This window comes from Loxodonta africana, chromosome 15 (genome assembly GCF_030014295.1).
Source record: "Loxodonta africana isolate mLoxAfr1 chromosome 15, mLoxAfr1.hap2, whole genome shotgun sequence".
Taxonomy (NCBI): domain Eukaryota; kingdom Metazoa; phylum Chordata; class Mammalia; order Proboscidea; family Elephantidae; genus Loxodonta; species Loxodonta africana.
Window position 1 is genome coordinate 28,842,918 of NC_087356.1, and position 20,154 is coordinate 28,863,071.

The window sequence follows — 20,154 nt, forward strand, 5'->3', positions numbered from 1 at the left end:
CTCTCCTCCTATTTAGAAACCCTGATGAATTTTGCCGGGTCTGCAGTTGTACCGGTTCCCAGGGTGGCACAAATGGATAAGCGCTCTCCTACTAGGAGAAAGGTTGGCAGTTCCAAGACATTCCTGGCGCCCCGCTTCTGAAAGGTCATATCTTTGAAAACCCTATGGAGCAGTTCTTCTCTGCAAGCAGTTATACTGGGATGAGCAATCCCTTCTTGAATGTGGAATTTGTGTGAGTGAAGGACCGGCTATCTGGCAGGAAGTCCTTTCCGAAGGTGTGAAAAACAGAAAAAAAGCTGGGCCATGGGTTCCCTGTTCACTTTCCTTTAGTAACATGGCCGCCATTGAGCTCTCTCCTCATTGGTCTCCTTTTCCTCACATTTTAGCTCCGCCCACCAACTTCCCACCCCTAGTCCTTAGGTCCTGGGAGTGTAATTTGACTGTCGAACGGGAATGGGCGGGACGGGCGCCGGAAATGACGTTCCCGGAAGCTCCGAGTGCCGTCCGAGGGGAAAGGTGGGGAAGGGTTCTGGGTGTATGTTGAGGCCCGGGCGCTGAGCGTGGTCGAACTCTGAAGGGAAGTGGCCGCCGTGAGTGTGGGGCCTGCAGCCGTCTCCCCGCGCCCCTTGCCCGGGCCGTCGCATGCGAGGCCCCTGATCGCCCCTATCCCCGTGGGCTGGCGCCTGACCAGCCAGGCCCAGCACTTCCCGGTCTACCGCACTCGAAAGACCCGAAAACCTCGGATGATTTTGCCCCGGGTTGGCATTCTGGGCTTGAGTGCCTTTAAGAAAGGCGCCTCAAGCCGTTGTCGATAGGTTCTCCTCCAGTGTGTACGGCCCGCCCCCCCACCCCGCTTATTCCTGCTACTTCCTTTAGCCTCCTGGTTTTTCTCCCACAGTTCCTTATGCCACCTCTCTCTGCGGCCTTTGCGTCTTTTCCGAGTGTTGCTCAACCCTGTGGTAACCCGGACCACCTGCTGGCCCTGAGAGGGAGTTCCGTTCTTGACCGGCAAGATCCCCTCCCAAGAGGCACTGAGGTGCGACAAGGATCCTCTGCTTCAGCTTTAATGGGCTCGGGGTCGGTTTACTAATTAGGCAACTTGGGGAGGTTTCAGACCAGCTTGGGCCCCCTGAGCCCCTGAGGAAGCTGTGTGGGAGAGGGACTGTCTCTGCATCCCTAGTAGCCACCACGGCTTTTGTACTGTTAATGAGAGTGTTGGGGGCGGGGGGGGGGGGGGCGGGGGGGGAAGCTTTGTGAAGGAAGGGTGACCCGAATATGGAAGAAACCTGGAGATAGAATTGGCCAAAAGAAGACTATCTCTGAGGGAGGGGATGGTAGAAACAGTGGATAGGAAATGTAAGGATTCCTGGGCAGGCTGGAATTCTGGCTGAAGCAAAAGATCTCTGCTGGGGAGGAGTAAGGTGTAGGAAGACAAAACAGGGCCTTGAAGTCCAAGGTCGATTCTGCTATAGCTTATATATTCAAGAGCATGCTGGTTAGGGTGTTCTGTAATTGGGTGTGTATCAAATACCCAGATTGCTTTTGGAGATGATGAAGAGTGATGATATCTGATCGGAAGTTGAAGTCTGATTCTGTCAGCAACAATATCTGGAAAGATTACAAAGTTATTTGGAGTTTGGGGCCCAGGGAAAATTCTCAGGCTTTTTTTTTTTTTTTTACATTCTCATTTATCTTTGTACACTTTTGTTATTCAAAGACGGCTTAGTCTTTGCAGATAGATTTGGGTAAATTACTGTTTTCAGGATATGAATTCCTTGCCATGATAGTGTTTAGTGAGCAAGAGTTATGGTTATGAACATTCAATCCCAGACCAGTTCCCGTAACCTACCTTGTGCTCAAGTTTGAAAAAGTACACCACAGAAAAATTTCAGTTACTCTGAAATAAAGTAACAATAGTCAAACAATCTTGAATGAAAGTTCATTCACTACTCTGCCAGGTCCTGGGATGGATGGATGTGAGTAGCTGGAAGCAGAAATAATGAAAAAATAATATAAAAAAAAAACAGATACTACCCCTTTGCAGTTCAAATCCGCCAGGTGCTCCTTGGAAACTCCATAGGGCAATTCTACTCTGTCCTAAAGGGTCGCTATGAGATGGAATTGACTCGATGGCACTGGGTTTTTGTTTTTTTGGTTTCTTTGCTTTTGGTGCTCACGGCAGGCAGGGACACCTAATGATAGAGAATACTTAACAGGGAGGGTAGAACTGAACCCCCCGTGGCCCATTACAGTTATACTCCTGTACCACCTAATTATGCCATACCAGTTGTGGGTTTTTGAGTTTGCCAGTGCTTTTATCATTGTGATTTGAGCTTCCTTGAGAGTCTCTCAGACTTTTTGTAGGAAAGAGACCTTTTGGATATGAACCACGGCATGTGATACTTGTTTCTGTTTTTCTCATTAAGGTAGAGGTTTAACATGCTGTATGCTAGGGTATGCTGGGATGATGGAGATCATGGTGTTGATGCCATCTGTTTTCTCTTTTCTGCCTTAGAACTTCTTGGTCCTGATGCCTGATCATGGTGATGTGAGCCTCCCACCCGAAGACCGGGTGAGGGCCCTCTCCCAGCTGGGTAGTGCTGTGGAGGTAAATGAAGACATTCCACCCCGCCGGTACTTCCGCTCTGGAGTTGAGATTATCCGAATGGCATCCATTTACTCTGAGGAAGGCAACATTGAACACGCCTTCATTCTCTATAACAAGTATATCACGTAAGACACCTACAATTTCCTTTTTCTTTCTCAGTGACTGATGCCTCACTTATTCTGCTCTCGTTCTGTTTTTATGCTTACTTATTTGGCTCAGAATTGCTAAAGCTAGAGAACTTTTTTTTTAACATCATGAGCATTAATCATTTTTGCTGGAGCTCCTACATATTAATTGTCCTTGCCATTCAAAGACACAAGTAATGCAGGCGTTATTTTCATGACTCAGTAATTTCATGAGTAAGTGGCCTAGCTCTTTGGCCTGTGCCCACATGGCCCAGCTGTTGGACAAGAGTTGGTGATTAAACTAGATATGTTATGTGGTGATGAATGTTTTCACTGGCATCTCTCTATGAAGGCAGCCAGCCATAGGATTATTATTCATTTATCAGAGCCAGAATTCCTTGCTTCTACTTATTTTCCAGCAAATTGAGTGTTTTAAGAGAAAGTTTTTCTTTTTAAACTTTTTCATAATCATCTCAGTCTTCAAATAATTATCAACCACCTACAGTTTGTGTGGCTCATCCTTTCCCTTGAGTTGCTTACCATCTTAGGATAAAAAAAAAAATGGCATCATAAATAGATTTCAGTACTGTAAGCAGAAAACAGCTCCTGAATCCCCAGTGGCAATGAAATGATATGTCATTTAGAAAGGGAATAAGGTTAAAGGGTTTTATGTATAATTTCTAGGCCTGTTCTTTCATAATAACAGAACCTTTTGAAAAATGATAATAATTTTAATGTATTTGTGTGGTTCTTAATAGTTTATAGAGTATTTTACCTGCATTATTTCACTTGAGCTTCACAGTTTCCTATGCCTCCCGTTGAGCATGTGGGTAAACAGCTCACAGAGGTTTAGTGATATGCTTGTGTTCCACAGTTTGGAGTGATAAAACCCAGGTTTTCCAACTCCTGGTTCAGGATTCATTTTCCAACATACGTCCTAATCTCTTGTTTTCCTTTTGGTAGTGTTCTGAGAATGAAAGGTAGTCTCTGAGATCATAGTCATAAGTCACATTGACTTCTTTTTGGTTATTTTTTATTACTGTCATTTACGCATAATTTTTTTTTAAGTCTTGGTAAAATATACATAAGAGAAAATTGGCCATCTTAAGAATTGTTAAGTGTACAATTCAGTGGCATTAAGTACATCACATTGTTGTATGACCATTGCCACTTTCTCTTTCCAGAACATTTTCATCATCTCATATTATTGCTTTTTGAGTAGGTAACATACATACAGGGCGGAATTCAGAAGGCATAAAAGGGTATATATATACAGTTTTAAAAAGTCTCCCTACCACTCTGTCCTCCCCCAAGCCCTCAGTTCCTGTCTCCATGTCCTTCCAGAGATATTATATGTATATCAGTGATATTGTATGCCGTTTTTGCTCACGTACTAATCTAAGGCAGTGTTTCTCAACCTTGCCACAGTTGACATTTGGACTAGATAATTCTCTGTTACGGGACCTGTCACAATCATTATAAGACATTTAGGAACATCTTTGGTTTCTATCCACTAGATGCTGGTAGTACGTCTTTGCCCAGTGTGATGACCAAAAATATCTCCAGACATTACCTAATGTCCTCTCAGGGGCAAAATGACTGCTGGTTGAGAACCACTGCTCTAAAGAAAAGTTGGTACAAAAGTGGACTGTGTAGAATTCATATTATAGTTTTAAGAGTAGAGAAGAGAGACTACTGGTTGGTTTTATTTATTTTGGCTTGTTTTCAACTTTGAAGTATTGCTTGTCTGCTCAGAGACCTTATAGTCTGTCAGTGCTATCATGCCCTGTCATGTGGCCTCAATGTTGATAAATTTTCATAGAATTGTGATTACGTTTTGCCTCTCATTGCTGGTATGAGCTTTTCGTTCTAAGGCACAATGAGCACAATGTTTATTTTCCTGAGAAGTTTCTTTGGCTGCTGTCCCTCTCATATATTCTACTGCTGGTAGAAATACTACGCTTGTGTATCTAGTAATTTAGAAGATAGTTCTTCCCAGAATAAGACCCAGAGGCACAGTTCCTTTGGGGAATCCCTAATTGAGGAGGTTGAGTAAAAGCATGGACTAATTGAAACAGGTGTTTTCCAAAGGGCCTTCTGGGTCCTATTGCCCCACAAAGAAAGTGCCTTGGGGGCAAGGACCATATGCATTCAACAGATATATAGTGAGTATACCTACTGTCTACTTGGCACCGATACACAGTGGTGAGTATAATGGACATGACCGTTGCCCTTTTAGTTGTTGAAGAAGACAATAAACAGGGTAAGCAAGTAAATATATAGATATATAGTTACAAAATAAGGAAAATGCTATGAACAAAGAGGGTGCTGTGCCAGAGAATAAGCAGGGATATCTAATTAAATAACTTCGTAGTCAGGGAACGGTCTGTCCGAGAATGGAAGATTTAAGCTGAGGCTTGAAAGATATGATACAGTAGGTCCAAGAACATGGGTCAGAACATTTAGAACATACATGACTTCGTGTGTTCAGAAGATCGTAGGTAGGAAAGACCTTAGTATGCTCCGGGAATCAAAAGATCATTGTGTTTGGAGTGATTCCAGATGAGGTTGGAGAGGCAAGCTGGTCTGGCTCCTGCAGGACCTTATAGACCATGGGAAGGAGTTTGCATTTTATCTTGAGAGCAATAACAAGCCACTGAAAAGTTTTAAGTGAGGTTGTGACCTAACCTGACTTTTATTTTTAAAGTATCATATTGACCTGCTGTGTGGCAAACGGTTGACAGAAGGCAGGCAGAGTGGTCAGGAAACTCTGGAAGCAGTTCAGGAGAGATGCTGGTGGCTTGAGGTACTGTAGTGGCATGAAAAGAAGCAAAGGGAGCTGGTATTTTGGAGGGAGAGTCCACAGGAGTTGCTGATGGTTTGGGAAAGTAGACTGTATGGAGTGTGACCTCGGGTGGTCTAAGCAACTTATGGTATGGTAGTCTGTTTACTGAGGTGGGGAGAATGGTGTCAAAAAGGAGTTGGGTGATAAGGGGATTTGTTTTGTTTTTTGACATTTTAAGTTTGAGATGCCTGTGAGATCCAAGTAGAGATGTCAAGTAGTAGGGGATATCAAGGAGAGATGTCAGTCTGAGCTCAGAGGAGAGGCTTTGGTTGGAAATATAAATACATATAGCTGGTTCTGAAGCCATGAGAAAGGCTGAGACCTTCTAGTGCAGAGGTCCTTAATCTGGGGTATGAGACCCCACAGAAATTCATTGATAGAATTCAGGGGGTCTATAAACTTAGACAGGGAAGTTTTTTCTTGTTTTTAATAACCTCTAACTGGCTGCAACAAAGGGCTCAAACATAGCAACCATTGTGAGGATGGCGCAGGACTGGGCAGTGTTTCATTCCGTTATACATAGGGCTGATACGGACTGGAGCTGACTCCATACCACCCATCAACAACTGAAATTTAGCATTTTCTTCAGTTTTGAATGTAGACCTCAAACCACAGTAGGGTTAATAATATTTGTGGCTTTGTCACTGTAGAAATCAAGGTATTTTCATATTGCATTATAGTTGTTGCTGATGTCTCAAAATAGCATTTACACTTATCCCTATTTCAGAATTATAGTACGCTAGACCCATGACTAGATCCTGTTATTTAATTCATTAATAAACAAGCACATGTATTAAAATATCACGATTTTTTTATATTTTGAAAACTATTTCAGTAAAATTGGTTTCTTTTATAAGCCTTTATATTTTATATTATACCTTAAAAATTATTTTGAGTAGGGGTCCATAGGCTTTACCAGATGTCAGAAGGGTCATTATCAAGAACCCTTTGTAATGAGACTGCAAAATGAGAAGAGAAGGAGCCCAGGATTGAGCCCTGAGCTTGTTTAGAACCAGCAAAGGAGGTTTAGAAGGAAGGTTTGAGAGGCAGGAGGAAAGCCAGGAGAGAGTGTGTCATGGAAGCCAGAAGAGGTCAGTGTTTGAAGAAGGAGAGTAGCCACCTGTGTCAGATGGGTGAGGACAGAAGAGTGAGTGGCCTTCAGATTTGGTAACATGATGTCGTTAATGATCTTGGTAAGCAGTTTCACTAGAAAGCTTAGAGGCACTAGACTGGAGTGGGTGAAAAAGCCAATGGACAGTAAGAGAGTGGAGGTGGTGAGCATAGACCAGAGGTTGAAAACTTTTTCTGTTGTTGTTAACTGCCATCAAGTCAATTCTGACTCATGGTGACACCATGTGTGCAGAGTAGAGCTTGCTTCATAGAGTTTTTAAGGCTCTGACCTTTCAGAAGCAAATCGCCAGGCCTGTCTTCCAAGGCATCTCTGGGTGGGTTCCAATTGCCAACCTTTCAGCTAGTAATCAAACACTTAACTGTTTGCACCACCCAGAGACTTCACTTGTTCTGTAAAGGTCCAGATAGTAAATATTTTTGGCACAAAGCCAAAAATATTTACTATCTGGACCTTTACAGAACAAGTGAAGTCTCTGGGTGACGCAAACAGTTGTAGCTGCTAACCTCAACTGGTCTCTGTTGTAGCTACTAACCTCAACTTTGTAACGTGAAAGCAGCCATAGACAATACATAAACGAATGGGTGCGGCTGTGTTCCAGTAAAACGTTATTACAAAATAGATAGCAAGCTGGATTTGGCCCAACAGCTATAGTTTGCCAACCCCTGGTATAGACAACTCTTTGGAGAAGTTTGGATAGGAAGGAAAGCAAAGAAATGAGAAAGAAGTTGAAGGCAGACAAGGATCATGTGTATGTGTATGTATTTTAAACTGGGGGTTGTAGAGGATATTTTTTGTGCTGATGGGAAGGACCTGGTGAGGAAGGAGAGGCTGATGGCACAGAAAAGATAGTGAGTATAATTGTAGCAATAAACTCCTTAAGAAGGCTGGTAGGGGTAGGATCAACTGTCCATGTATATTGAATAAATTGATTTTTTATATGGCTTGGTGTTATTTTCAGTGATAATATCAGTGTAAACAGCAAAGATTGGTATGGGGAGTCTGTCCCCTTTTGAGTGTCCCATTCGGTATGACCTGGAGGAGAGTTGAGTGCAGGGAAATTTAACACTCATTAATTTGTTGGATTTGGGGCTTAATTAGGGGCTTCGTTTGATTGGCTTGACCTGAAGCAAGACATGTAGCTACCTTCATTTTTCTTTCAGACCCTAATTCTGATTCTGTGAACTGACAGGCCTCAAGAGTTGCAAAAAAGTTCTAGCTCAGTCCGTTTTCTACCACGTTTTACTTGGTGTATTCCTGTCAGTAACAGTGGCCCATTTTGGCAGTTACTGTAACTGAAGAGAGAGAAGAGAGAAGGGTAGGCACCTACCTCACCAGCCCTCTGCCTCCCCTGCAGTTGAGAATCATTGTTCTAGACCTTTTGTGGATACTTTAGTTCAGGATCTAAAAAGGCATGTTTGTTCTTTTTCCTGGAGCAGCTCAGGCATCTTCATGATCTCAGGCATATTTCCCCCCTCAGTGGTTTTCCCGACTGTAGGAATGCTTTGCCTTTTGCAGACCCTAGTACAGAGGACAGATCTTCAGCATATTAAATCAGTACATATTTTCACAATGAGCACAGACAGTAAACCAGGCAGTAGATTCTTTTACAGCTTTTTATGGTCATGGACTAGACTCCATAGAGGGAGCCGCGGAGTATGCAGGCAGTGCCTGCCTGCTCTGTGAGCCTCCTACAGCACAAACCCTCTTTCCAAACACATCTGTCACCTGTGTGAGGATGTATACCGCGGGGGCCTATAGACCGACGAGGGTTTTCATTTGCTGGTTAACTTTTAAGATTGAAAGACGTAATCGGAGAGTCCTTAATGCACTCATCCTATAGAATTTCCCCTTGCCCTTTTTGAATTGGTTATTTTCATATAAAATTACTTCTGGTTCGTGATTTAAAAAATTTTCAAACAGTAAAGCAAGGGAGATAGAAAGTCAAAAGTCCCATCCACCAGCGGTAACAGCCATTAGGTTGGTTGTGTGTGCAGGAACATTTACACACGGACAAGCACACAGGTGCTTTTTTTTTTCCCTCTTAAAGCACGAATGGGTTCACACGATAATATTCTGACCTACAATTTGCTTACCACGCCAGAACAAATTGATCCATCTCATTCTGCTTCCAGCCTATTCCTTCTGCCTGGAACAGTCTTACCCCAGATATCTACATGGCATACTTGCTGCAGGTCTTTACTCAGATGCCACCTTCTCAGTGATGCCTTCCTTAGCTGCCCTAGCTGAAATTGCAGCCCTCCCCCCCACCCCCCGCACTTGCCATCCCTTTCCCTACCAGTGGCTTTTTTTCTTAGCACTTGTTACCTAACCTACTTTTCATTTTGGTTATTGTCTGCTCCCTCACTATGTTGGCCACTCTCTGGGGAGAGGGAGTTTTGGCTGGTATATCTCCTGTCGAAATGCCTGATGCATAGTAGATACTCAGTAAACACTTGTTGACAGAATGAATTAATACACTGTTTTTCACATTTTGGTGAGCCATAATGTATTAAATAAGCCCCTGTCGATGGACATTTAGGTTGTTTTCAGTTTTCCCATCTTATGCATAATGCTGTATTGAGTAGTCTTAGAAATATCTTTGTACTCTTGTGTGATGATCTCTAGGCTGAATTCCTGGAATGGGATTGTGAGTTTAAAAGATATGCACATTTAGAATTTTTAATAATTGTCTCCTTACTGTTCTATCCCTCACCACCCACCCTCCAAAAAAAAAAGCTTATATCAATCTACAGTCCTACTAGCAGTGCAGGAGGACATCCATTTCGTACACCCTGCCTATAGTGGGTATAATCCCCCTGTACACCTTTGCCAATCTGATGGATGAAAACAGTATTTCATCTGAATTTGAATTTCCTTTATTATAAGTGAAGTCTAGCACCATTTCATTATTTCTTCACCTTTTATGTTTGCTTTTCTGCTTATCTCTTCTTTTTCCGTTGTTCTGTTAGGTTGTTTTGGTCGTGTCCTTGCCAATCCATCTTTGTTTGCTTTGGTACATTTCCTCTCTCTGGGCTACAACCAGATACAACCCCAGAGAACACTTACATCTGGGCTACAGCTATTGTGTGTCGAGAATGTTTCTAGCCCTGTGTTAGCATCTGCATCCCTTGTTCTTGCCCACGTTTTTTTTTATGGTAGACTTTATATTTTACTGCAGTTTTAGGTTTACAAAAGAATGATGCAAAAAGTACAGAGAGTTCCCATATGCCCCCTCTCCCTCCTGCACGCAGCCTCTCCTATTATTAACATCTTACATCTGCGTGGTACATTCGTTACATCTGATGAACCAGTTTTGGTACATTATTATTCACCAAAGTCCTTATTTTATGCTAGAGTTCACTCTTTGTCGCTTTTTATTCACTTGTTTATTAGTGAAAACAATCTTAAAAGCACCAGCTGGTGTTAGCTGTATTCCAGGTACTGTGCTCAGCCCTTCGTAGATATTATCCCTTTAAGCCTCATAGCAATCCTGTCAGGTAGTACTAGTTTGTATCTGTATAAGGAAACTGAGGGATGCTGAAATTAAATGACTTGCCTGAGGTCACACAGCTAGTAGGTGGCAAAGCTAGTATCTGAGCCCAGGTGGGGCAGCTCCAGAGCCTGCCCTTCTAACAACTAACCTCTGTCACCTCCAGTATGGGTAATGGCTTATGTTGCCCATTCTCTGTTTTCAAAGGACTCTTCTGCCTATATGTCCTCCGTTCAGGAAATTGACAGCAGTTACTGAAACAAGGGAAAGGTATCCCTGTGCAGGTTTGGGAATTTTACTTAACATATAAACTGGACTCCATTATATGGCTCAAAATCTAAATGATATAAAAAGGTATATGGTGAAAAGCTTCACTCCCACTCTTGTCTTTCTCATTCTATTTCCCCTGCCATCTACTTGTGTTAGTTTCTGTGTATCCTTCCTGTGTTTCATTGTGTACTTCCAAGCTAAGTAAATAAATGTGCACGCACGTTTTATTCCCCCCCTCTTTTTTTTTACGCAAAAGGTATCATGTTACAAAAGCAGCCCTGGTGGTGCAATGGTTGGCTAAATGCTCAGCTGTTGACTGATATGTTTGCTATTCGAACCCACCCAGCGGCTCTGCAGGAGAAAGACCTAGCAATCAGCTCCCGTAAAGATTACAGCCTAGAAAACCCTATGGGGCAGTTCTGCTCTGACGCATGGGGTTTCTATTAGTTTAAATCAACTTGACAGCACCTAAAAACAGCGTATTATATACACTTTTTTACACTTTATTTTTTTCACTTAACTCATCCAAAGGCTTAAGCACATTTTATCCATTAGGTATTCAACTCAACGGCAGTGGGTTTGGTTTTTTGATTTTATACAAAGCACCGTGCTGGCTTTTGTGAGTATACAAGGAAGTGTGAGTCGCAGAATTCTCTGGCCTCAGGGGGTTTACAGTCTAGTTCTTCAGTTTGTGAACATAAACCGTGGTGTTTAATGACATGGTACTTTCTTCGCTGACTAGGGGTTCAAAACAAAGCACATCTAGCTTGCTGAAGGTAATAAACACTTTTGGGGCCACAGTGACCAAACTGAAAAACCCGTTGCCGTCGAGTCTGTTCCGACACAACTGAATTCTAAGTCTCTTGAACTTAAGAACTATGTCTTATTTGTCTTAATATCCTCCTCAGGATCTTTTTTTTTTTTTTTTTAATGTTTATAGAACTGCAAAGGACCTAAAATAGCCAAAGCAATCTTGCAGAAAAATAATGTGGGAGGACATAGACTACCTACTCTCATGACTTACAAAGCTAGAGTAATACAAGTGGTGGTGTTCTCACAAGGATAGACAAAGGTAATGGAACAGAATAGGGAGGCCAGAAGCAGATCCACAAATATACTGTCACTAAATTTATGACAAAGGTGCCACATTAATTCAAAATGGAATAGGTGATCTCAGCAAATGGTTCTGAGTCAGCTGGATAGACTATGAAAAAAAAGAACCTTGATCCCTACCTCAAGGACTTTATGGTTTGAACAAATGAATTCATGCTTGTTTTAATGATAGGCTTTGAGGAAACTTATATTTTATTCACAAGCCCAAAGAGAAGATTTTTATAATCATCTTGATTTTAGGATTCATCCTTGTCTGAAGGGCCGGGTGATTGGTTGGTGTCCCTGGGTGGCATAAATGATTAACACTCTTGGCTGCTAACCAAGAAGTTGAATGGAAATAAAATTTTCATGTGCCTAATATAGAACTGAAGGACAAGCACCCATTTATAAAGGGTTTGTTTGGGGGATTGTAGGTCTTATTCCTTGCTCTAACTGAGGCTTTCTCCTACACTTACCCTGTGGACGGAAAATGAAAAGAGTGAGTTTAAACCAACTATTACAGCACAGTGTTTTAGGTCAGTGGGCAAGCTACCCTCAAATTATTTGTTTTTGGTTTCAGGTTCTGTTTATTACAACTTAAGTCTATTAAGAGACATCTTTGTTAAGAACACCTCCAACAGTTCCGAAAATTCCAGGAGCCATGTGTAAGCAGTGCAGTGTAGTGGTTAAAAGAGTAGACTCTGGAGCTGGCCTGCCAGGGTTGAGTCTGTCACTTTCTAGCTGTGACAAGTCACTGAACTTCAGTTTGTTTCTACTGTCACTAAGTAGATATTATAAATGTTAGAGGTCTGTGAATTGATTTGCTTCCCCACTGATCTTTATAGCCTAGGACAAGATCTGAAAGAGAAAATCTAGCATCTTGTGTTTCTTTAGGAGTCCATGGGTGGTACACATGGTTAACACTCTTGGCTCCTAACCAAAAGACTGGAAGTTTGAGTCTACACAGAGGCACCTGGGAAGAAAAACCTGATGATCTGCTTCAAAAAATCGCCACTAAAAACCCTATGGAGGACAGTTCTATTCTGACACACAGAGGGTCACCATGAGCCAGAATCAACTTGATGGCAACTGGTTTGGTTTTTTGTTTGTTTTTCTAACAACTTTTTGTCAAAGATTGTAACATATATTACACAGGTAATATGCACATATTACACACATACAACACATGTACTAACTAAGCATCTCAGTGCTCAGTATGATGCAAGGAATATTCTTCTTTGAAAGAAGATAAATCCCAAAGAAAAAAACCCAGTGTTAAAGATCACACAATTTAGCCTCATCGATAATCACCTGCCATTCCCGAATCCTAATGCCTTTCCAGGGGTCACTTCATCAATCCAGTGAAATAATGAGTCTCTTATTGATGACAGTGGGGGGCATAAACTATGCAGAAGCTAAACTGTATCCAAGAGCATAGGAGTTTTCAGGAAGGATAACACAGATGAGGGATGTTTTCTTATGCACAGCTCTGTAAACACAAACTTGGCACACAAGCGCATTTCCATTTTTTAAATAATGGATTGTGATACAGAATGCGTATTCTGTTAGCCTCCTGCCCTTGGCTGCCAAGCTGTTCTCTGAAGAATGCTTTGTGACAGAGACCTTTTCTCAGGAAAATTTGTCATTGTCACAAGTTCAGAGTGTCTGTTTGGAGGTACAGTTTTGGGCACAGGATAGGCTCTTTTTTTGCCATCTTTTTTTTTTTTAATTTAATTGTACTTTAGGTGAAAGTTTACAGCTCAAGTTAGTTTCTCATACAAAAATTTATACACACATGGTTATGTAACCCTAGTTGCTATCCCTATAACGTGATTGATTTCACATTCCTCCTTTCCGCCCTCAATTTCCCGTGTCCATTCAGCTGGCTTGTGTCCCTTTCTGCCTTTTCATCTTGCCTTGGGACAGGAGCTGCCTTTTTAGTCTTATGTATCTACTTGGACTAAGAAGAAGCACACTCTTCACAAGTATCATTTTATGTCTGATAGTCCAGTCTATGTCTGAAGAGTTGGCTTCAGGAATGGTTTTAGTTCTAGGTTAACACAGAGTCCAAGGGCCATGTTTTCTGGGGTTCCTTTAGTCACAGTCAGACCATTAAGTCTGGTCTTTACTAGAATTTGAGTTCTCTACCCCATTTTTCTCCTGCTCCATCAGGGACTCTCTGTTGTGTTCCCTGTTAGGGCAGCCATTGGCGGTAGCTGGGCATCATCTAGTTCTTCTGGTCTCAGACTGATGGAGTCTCTGGTCTATGTGTTTTGCCATCTTTGTTGCTGTAGGATTCCAGCACTTGCTGTTGCACACCTCATCTGGGAGAAGAGAGAAACACCCTGTTGCTCTTTACAGGGATGTGGAGATGGGTAGGGAACATGGCCTCACTAAATGGGCCTGTTCTCTGTACTGGTGCCTCTGGAGACCCTTTATGCAGAGGCTGCCTTGTCTCAGGGTCTTTTGGACATTTTCTTTGCATCATAATCATTCTGATCTGTTCTCTTAGGCTCTTTATTGAGAAACTACCAAAGCATCGAGATTACAAATCAGCTGTCATTCCTGAAAAGAAAGACACAGTAAAGGTGAGTCTTTACTTTCTTGTTGCCCATCTAAAAGTTTCAAAGCCAAACAGGTAAAAATAGTCATCTCTACAGCTGAGCATCAAATCTCTGGCCACTGCACCTGAACCAAAACTGAAAAGCATCGCCTTCCAGTTAATTCCAACTGAGCTGCCCCATAGGGTCTTCAAGGAGCAGTTTGTGGATTCGAACATGCCGACCTTTCGGTTAGCAGTCAAGCTCTTAACCACTTTACCACCAGGGCTCCCCACTTCACCAGAGCAGTTATGGTACAGTGGAGGGTATATTAAATCAGTTTTGGAAACACTGTTGACATTGCCAACTTAAGTTATCCTTTCTACTTAGTGAGCTGCTATTGTTCTCATTCTCACTGTTTTGTTTTGTATCTCAGAAATTAAAGGAGATCGCATTTCCCAAAGCGGAAGAGCTGAAGGCAGAGTTGTTAAAACGATATACCAAGGAATATACAGAATATAATGAAGAAAAGGTGAGTATTTGACAGCAAAGAAAAAAATTCTTTTCATCTCTTAGGCTGTGCTCCATGATACTAATGTGATATTTCAGCAGCTCCTACTACCTCTGCTTTTTTAGTGAAGGCCAGAAACTGAAAAAAAAATAGAACACAGCTGTTTAGACTGAGGATTTTAACACAGAGGTAGCCTACTAGTCCAAGAAGATGATTTGAGGGACAGAAAATTGATTGTCCCTCTGCTGTATTGAGAGTAGGAACCTAAGAACAATGGAAATTCTTACCAAAACATAGGTTTTTAGATCAGAGAATTTTGGGGCTTGAATCACACTTGGTTATATCTGAAGCTGCTTATAATAATTGATTTCTTTCAAGCTACTTTAAAATGATTCCTGTTGGTCAGAGTTAGAGTTAAGGCACGTGGAGAAACTCCAAGGGCACCATCAGTGAGTGTGTGTGTGTTAGGTGTGAATATGTTCTGTGTGTTCTGGACTCTGATGTTGAGTATCAGCAGGGGGTGAGCATTCTGAGGCCTGTATTCCTAAGGCACTGAGGAAGTGAAAACCTAAAGAAGGAGATGGCTGCTTGATATTTCATGTTCATTTCAAAACCTCACTCTGTAGTGAACTGATGACCAGAAAAAAATTAAAGGCCTCCTTTTGGGTTAAAATTCAGAAGAAACCTCTGACATCATGGGTGTGGGCTTGGGTTTAGTTCCAACTTAAAGCCTTATTTGGGATACAGAATATATACATGGCACTGTTAGCAAATCAAACTGTATATGATACAGGTTGTGGAGTACAGACAAGAAGTTGCAGTGAGAGTTCAGTAAAGGAGCAAATACATTGATTAGAGCCACTGGAGAAGGGGCCTGGGAGGTCTGGGACTTTAACTGTCTTTGAAGAATAGGTATACTGTGTCTAGATAGAGAGGACTGGTGACTGTGTTCCATGTGAGTGTAGAGGCACTGAGGGGAGCATGAATGCTGTGTCAGGAAATCAGGCCAGAGCAGAAATACACTTTGGAAATCTCCCTGCTGAAAGCCTTGTTCTCCTGAGGTGTTAAGTCAGCGTTAGCCTAAATCTTTTCTTTCTTTGTAGAAGAAGGAAGCGGAGGAGTTTGCCCGGAGCATGGCCATCAAGCAAGAGCTCGAAAGGGAAAAGCAGAGGATAGCACTACAGAAGCAGCAACAATTGGAACAGGAACAATTCCATGCCTTTGAGGAGATGATCCGGAACCAGGAGCTAGAAAAAGAACGACTGAAAATTGTACAGGAGTTTGGGAAGGTGGACCCTGGCCTAGGTGGCCCATTGTTGCCTGGCTTAGAAACCCCTTCCTTAGATGTGTTCCCCACCACACCTGCCTCATCCACACAGCCTTCAGACTGTAGTACAAATGTAAGGCTGGCTAAGCCACCTGTGGTAGACAGGTCCTTGAAACCTGGAACGCTGAGCAACTCAGAAAGTAGTAAGTCCATTTGTTGGTGTCCTGGTCCATCTCAGTTACAGCCAAACAGAGTATCATCCTGGGGGATTCAGCCTAAGATTACCTCCTTGATTCCATTTATTAGACCCTGGGGGCAGAAACCCATTTGATAGGTATTGCCGTAATGTGTCCTATCACACTGGCTATATTATAATACAGAGCTGGTAGGAAAAGTGGCCTTTGCTTAAGCCGTGTAATTTAGGTGGAGTAAGATCGATTTTCCGAAAAGTTAATAGCTCCTTGAGAATCAGACCGCAGCTTTTAAGGGTTATATGGAGGTTTGAAATGCTCAGTAAATTGGAGACCACCGTTAGTCTTCTCAAGGAAAATTTGAAATGTATAGTACCACTTTGTAATTCAGTCTTTGACTTTTAAAAATTAAAAAAGGGCTACTGAATTGTTCTTGCCCTGAAAGCATTCCTGATCATTAAGGAATTTAGTCAAGGTAAATACTGTATGTAGTCAGTGATGAATCAGCCTAGCCATCAAAACTATTGCAGTCTTTCCTCCTCTCACCAGTGATTGGTTATCTGAGAAAATAGCATTAGGGCGAATGATGAGTATACCTTGATCATTGGAATAGATTTTTGGGATGTAAGAATCTACTTTGAAGTGATCATTTGAGGAGGTCAGCTTTGCTGAAGATCCATGTAAAAGTACAATGTGAAAATGGTAAGGAGGGCTGGACTCTGATGCCTGTCCTGTAAGGCTTTTCCTCATTTACTCGGAGGCCTTTCTCCTCTTGCTGTATCTTCACACACATGCTCTGCCCTGGTCAAATTGGACTATCGTGTTCCCAGAGCATTTCCTGGAATATCTTCCAAGGAAGTTTGTTGACATTTTGCCCTCTACTAGAATCTCCTTTCTCTGTTTCTGCTTTGCCTGCTTTTTTTGAAGTTTTTCTAGGTCCCCCTCCCTTCAATCAGATTGATTCTGTTCTTAACTCCCAGAGTGTTTTGTATCTCTGATGCCATTCAGCACATTCACCTGTAGTGTAGTCATTTGTCTGTAGCCAGATTTTCACTTTTTGTGGGTTATGTCTTGAGTCGTATTAATATTTGTGTTCCCTGCAGGCTGAGCACAGTGTCTGCTTGGTATGCTCTCAGTAAATTATTGTTGAATTGACAGGAAGGGACTGGGTCAAACCTTAATTCAGAGTCCTCAGACAGCATTCAGCCTACCATGTGACTATGTGTCTTTTGGTCTGACTTTGTTACCACTCCAGGAATTCAGATCTTGCGGTTGAATGTGCAGGAGCAGAACATAACTTGTCATTTTTTTTTTTAATTGTACATTAGATGAAGATTTACAGAACAAACTAGTTTCTCATGAAACGATTAATACACATATTGTTTTGTGACATTAGTTTCCAACCCCACGACATGTCAACACACTTCCCTTCTCGACCTTGGGTTCCCTGTTACTGGCTTTCCTTCCCCTCCTGCCTTCTCATCCTTGCCCCGGTGCTGGTGTGCCCATTTAGTCTCGTTTTGCATTATGGGCCTGTCTAATCCTTGGCTGAGGGATGAACCTCAGGAGTGACTTCAGTATTGAGCTATAAGGGTGTCCAGGTGCCATATTCTTGGGGTTTCTCCAGTCTCTGTCAGGCCAGTAAGTCTGGTCTTCTTTTTTTATGAGTTAGAATTTTGTTCCACGTTTGTCCCCAGCTCTGTCTGGTGTCCTCTATTGTGATCCCTGTCAGAGCAGTCAGTGGTGATAGCAGGCACCATCTGTTTGTGCTGGACTCAGTCTGGTGGAGGCTGTGGTAAGTATGGTCCATTAGTTATTTGGACTAATCTTTCCCTTCTGTCTTTGGTTTTCTTTATTCTCTCTTGCTCCAGACAGGGTGAGATCAGTGAAGTCTCTTAGATGGGCACTCACAAGCTTTGAAGACCCCAGATGGTATTCACCAAAGTAGAATGTAGAACATTTTCTTTATAAACCATTATGCCAGTTGAGCTAGATGTTCCCCAAGTCTGGGGTCCCCATAGCCCTCAGCCCATTAATTTGGTCCCTCAGGGAGTTTGGATGTGTCTATGGAGTTCCCAGGACTTTGCCTTGGACAAGTTGTGCTGGCTTCCCCAGTATTGTGTACTGTCTTACCCTTCACTAAAGCTACCACTTAACTATTACCTATTTAGTGTTTTTCCCTTCCTCATAACCACCAAAGATTGTTTCTTTTTGTGTGTAAACCTTTTCATGAATTTTTATAGTAGTGGTCTCATACAATATTTAAATTTCCATGATTGACTTATTTCACTCAGCATAATGTCCTCTAGCTTCATTCATGTTGTGAGATGCTTTGCAGATTCATTATTGTTCTCTATCGTTGTGTAGTATTCCATTGTGTGTATGTAGCATAGTTAGTTCATCCATTCATCTGTTGATGGCATTTAGGTTGTTTCCATCTTTTTGCTATTGTGAACAACACTGCAGTGAACATGGGTGTGTATATGTCTATTTGTGTGACGGCTCTTATTTCTCTAGGGTATATTTCTAGGAGTGGGATTGCTAGATCATATAGTATTTCTGTTTCTAGCTTTTTAAGGAAGTGCCGTATGGTTTTCCAAAATGGTTGTACCATTTTGCATTCCCACCCACAATGCATAAGAGTTCCAATCTCCCTGGAGCCTCTCTAACATTTGTTATTTTTTGTTTTTTTGACTCATGGCAGTAGTATCAAGATGAGTTGGTATGTCATCGTGGTTTTGATTTTCATTGCTCTGATGGCTAGTGATCTCTAGCATTTCCTCACATATCTGTTAGCGATTTGAATATCTTCTTTGGTGAAGTGTCTGTTCATATCCTTTGCCCATTTTTAAATTTGGTTATTTGTCTTTTTGTTGTAGAAGTGTTGGATTCTCCCATAGATATTAAAGATTAGACCTTTGTTGGACTTGTCATAGCCAATTTTTTTTCCCAGTCTGTAGGTTCTCCTTTTACTCTTTTGGTGAAGAAGTCTTTTGATGAGTACAAGTCTTTCATTTTTAGAAGATCCCAGTTATCTAGCTTATCTTCTGGTGTTTGTGTATTGTTATTGTTTGTATCCTATTTATGCCGTGTGTTAGGGCCTCTAGCATTGACCCTATTTTTTCTTCTATGATCTTCATAGTTTTGGGTTTTATATTTAGGTCTTTGATCCATTTTGAATTAGTTTTTGGGTATGGTGTGAGGTATGGGTCCTGTTTCATTTTTTTGCAGATGAACATCCAGTTTTGCCAGTACTATTTGTTAAAAAGACTCTCTCTTCCCCATTTGATGGCCTTTGGGCCTTTGTCGAAGATCAGGTGACTGTAGGTGGATGGATTTATATCTGGGTTCTCAATTCTGTTCCATTGGTCAATGTATCTGTCATTGTGCCAGTACCAGGCTGTTTTGACTGTTGTAGCTGTATAGTAGGTTCTGAGGTCGGGTAGTATGAGTCCTCCTGCTTTATTCTTCTTCAATAGTGCTTATTTATCTGGGGCCTCTTTCCTTTCCATATAGAGTTAATGATTAGTTTTTCCATACTTTTTTTTTTTTAAAACACAAAAATGTGACTGTGAAAGACACTCCCTCTCTCAGAGTTTACCCTGCCTGCTCTCAGAGCTTCTCCATGGTGTTCAGGGACTAGGGCCCATTCTTGGAATTCTGAGACAGGTTTTATGAGCTGCTTTGTCCATTCGTGCCCATTTTTTTAGACCAGACTATTTTTATGGTTATTTAGTTTTCTTGGCATTTCAACTTTCTTCTAAATGACTAAGTTAAGAAGTAAGTAATTACCTGAATTATTTTCGATTATCAGTAGTATATCCTGGTGTATTTCTTTGAAAGTCATACTCTGTAGTATTCTTACCTAAGATAAAAGAGAAATTTAAAATTAAAATTTAGTTGAAAGGGGAGGTTATTTTTTTTAGTCCTCTGTATTAGAGCCTGACAGGGAGCTCCTGAATATCTTAGGAACTTTTTTTAAAAGTAGTATTAGTTTACCTTGTCTTAACTGGGATGATTAAACCCTGCTCTTTCCTTTGCTTGAAGTAATGGACTCCCAATGGCTGTGGTCAGAGGTTGGAG

At 41.7% G+C, this 20,154-nt stretch overlaps 1 protein-coding gene across 3 annotated transcripts in view; it reads left to right on the plus strand.

The window, feature by feature from the left end:
* The first annotated feature begins 446 nt into the window (after positions 1–446).
* The window catches only part of STAMBP (STAM binding protein), a 47,473-nt gene continuing 27,765 nt past the window's right edge, over positions 447–20,154 (plus strand). The window contains exons 1-6 of one of the 3 annotated variants that reach the window (XM_023552781.2): positions 447–516; positions 899–1,036; positions 2,516–2,733; positions 14,075–14,150; positions 14,539–14,634; positions 15,717–16,083. In XM_023552781.2, coding sequence (XP_023408549.1) covers positions 454–516; positions 899–1,036; positions 2,516–2,733; positions 14,075–14,150; positions 14,539–14,634; positions 15,717–16,083 — 958 coding nt within the window. In that variant the 5' untranslated portion in view covers positions 447–453. Of the gene's footprint in view, positions 591–898; positions 1,037–2,515; positions 2,734–14,074; positions 14,151–14,538; positions 14,635–15,716; positions 16,084–20,154 lie in introns of all 3 variants that reach the window. The other 2 variants (XM_003413682.4, XM_023552782.2) reach the window with 2 other exon arrangements.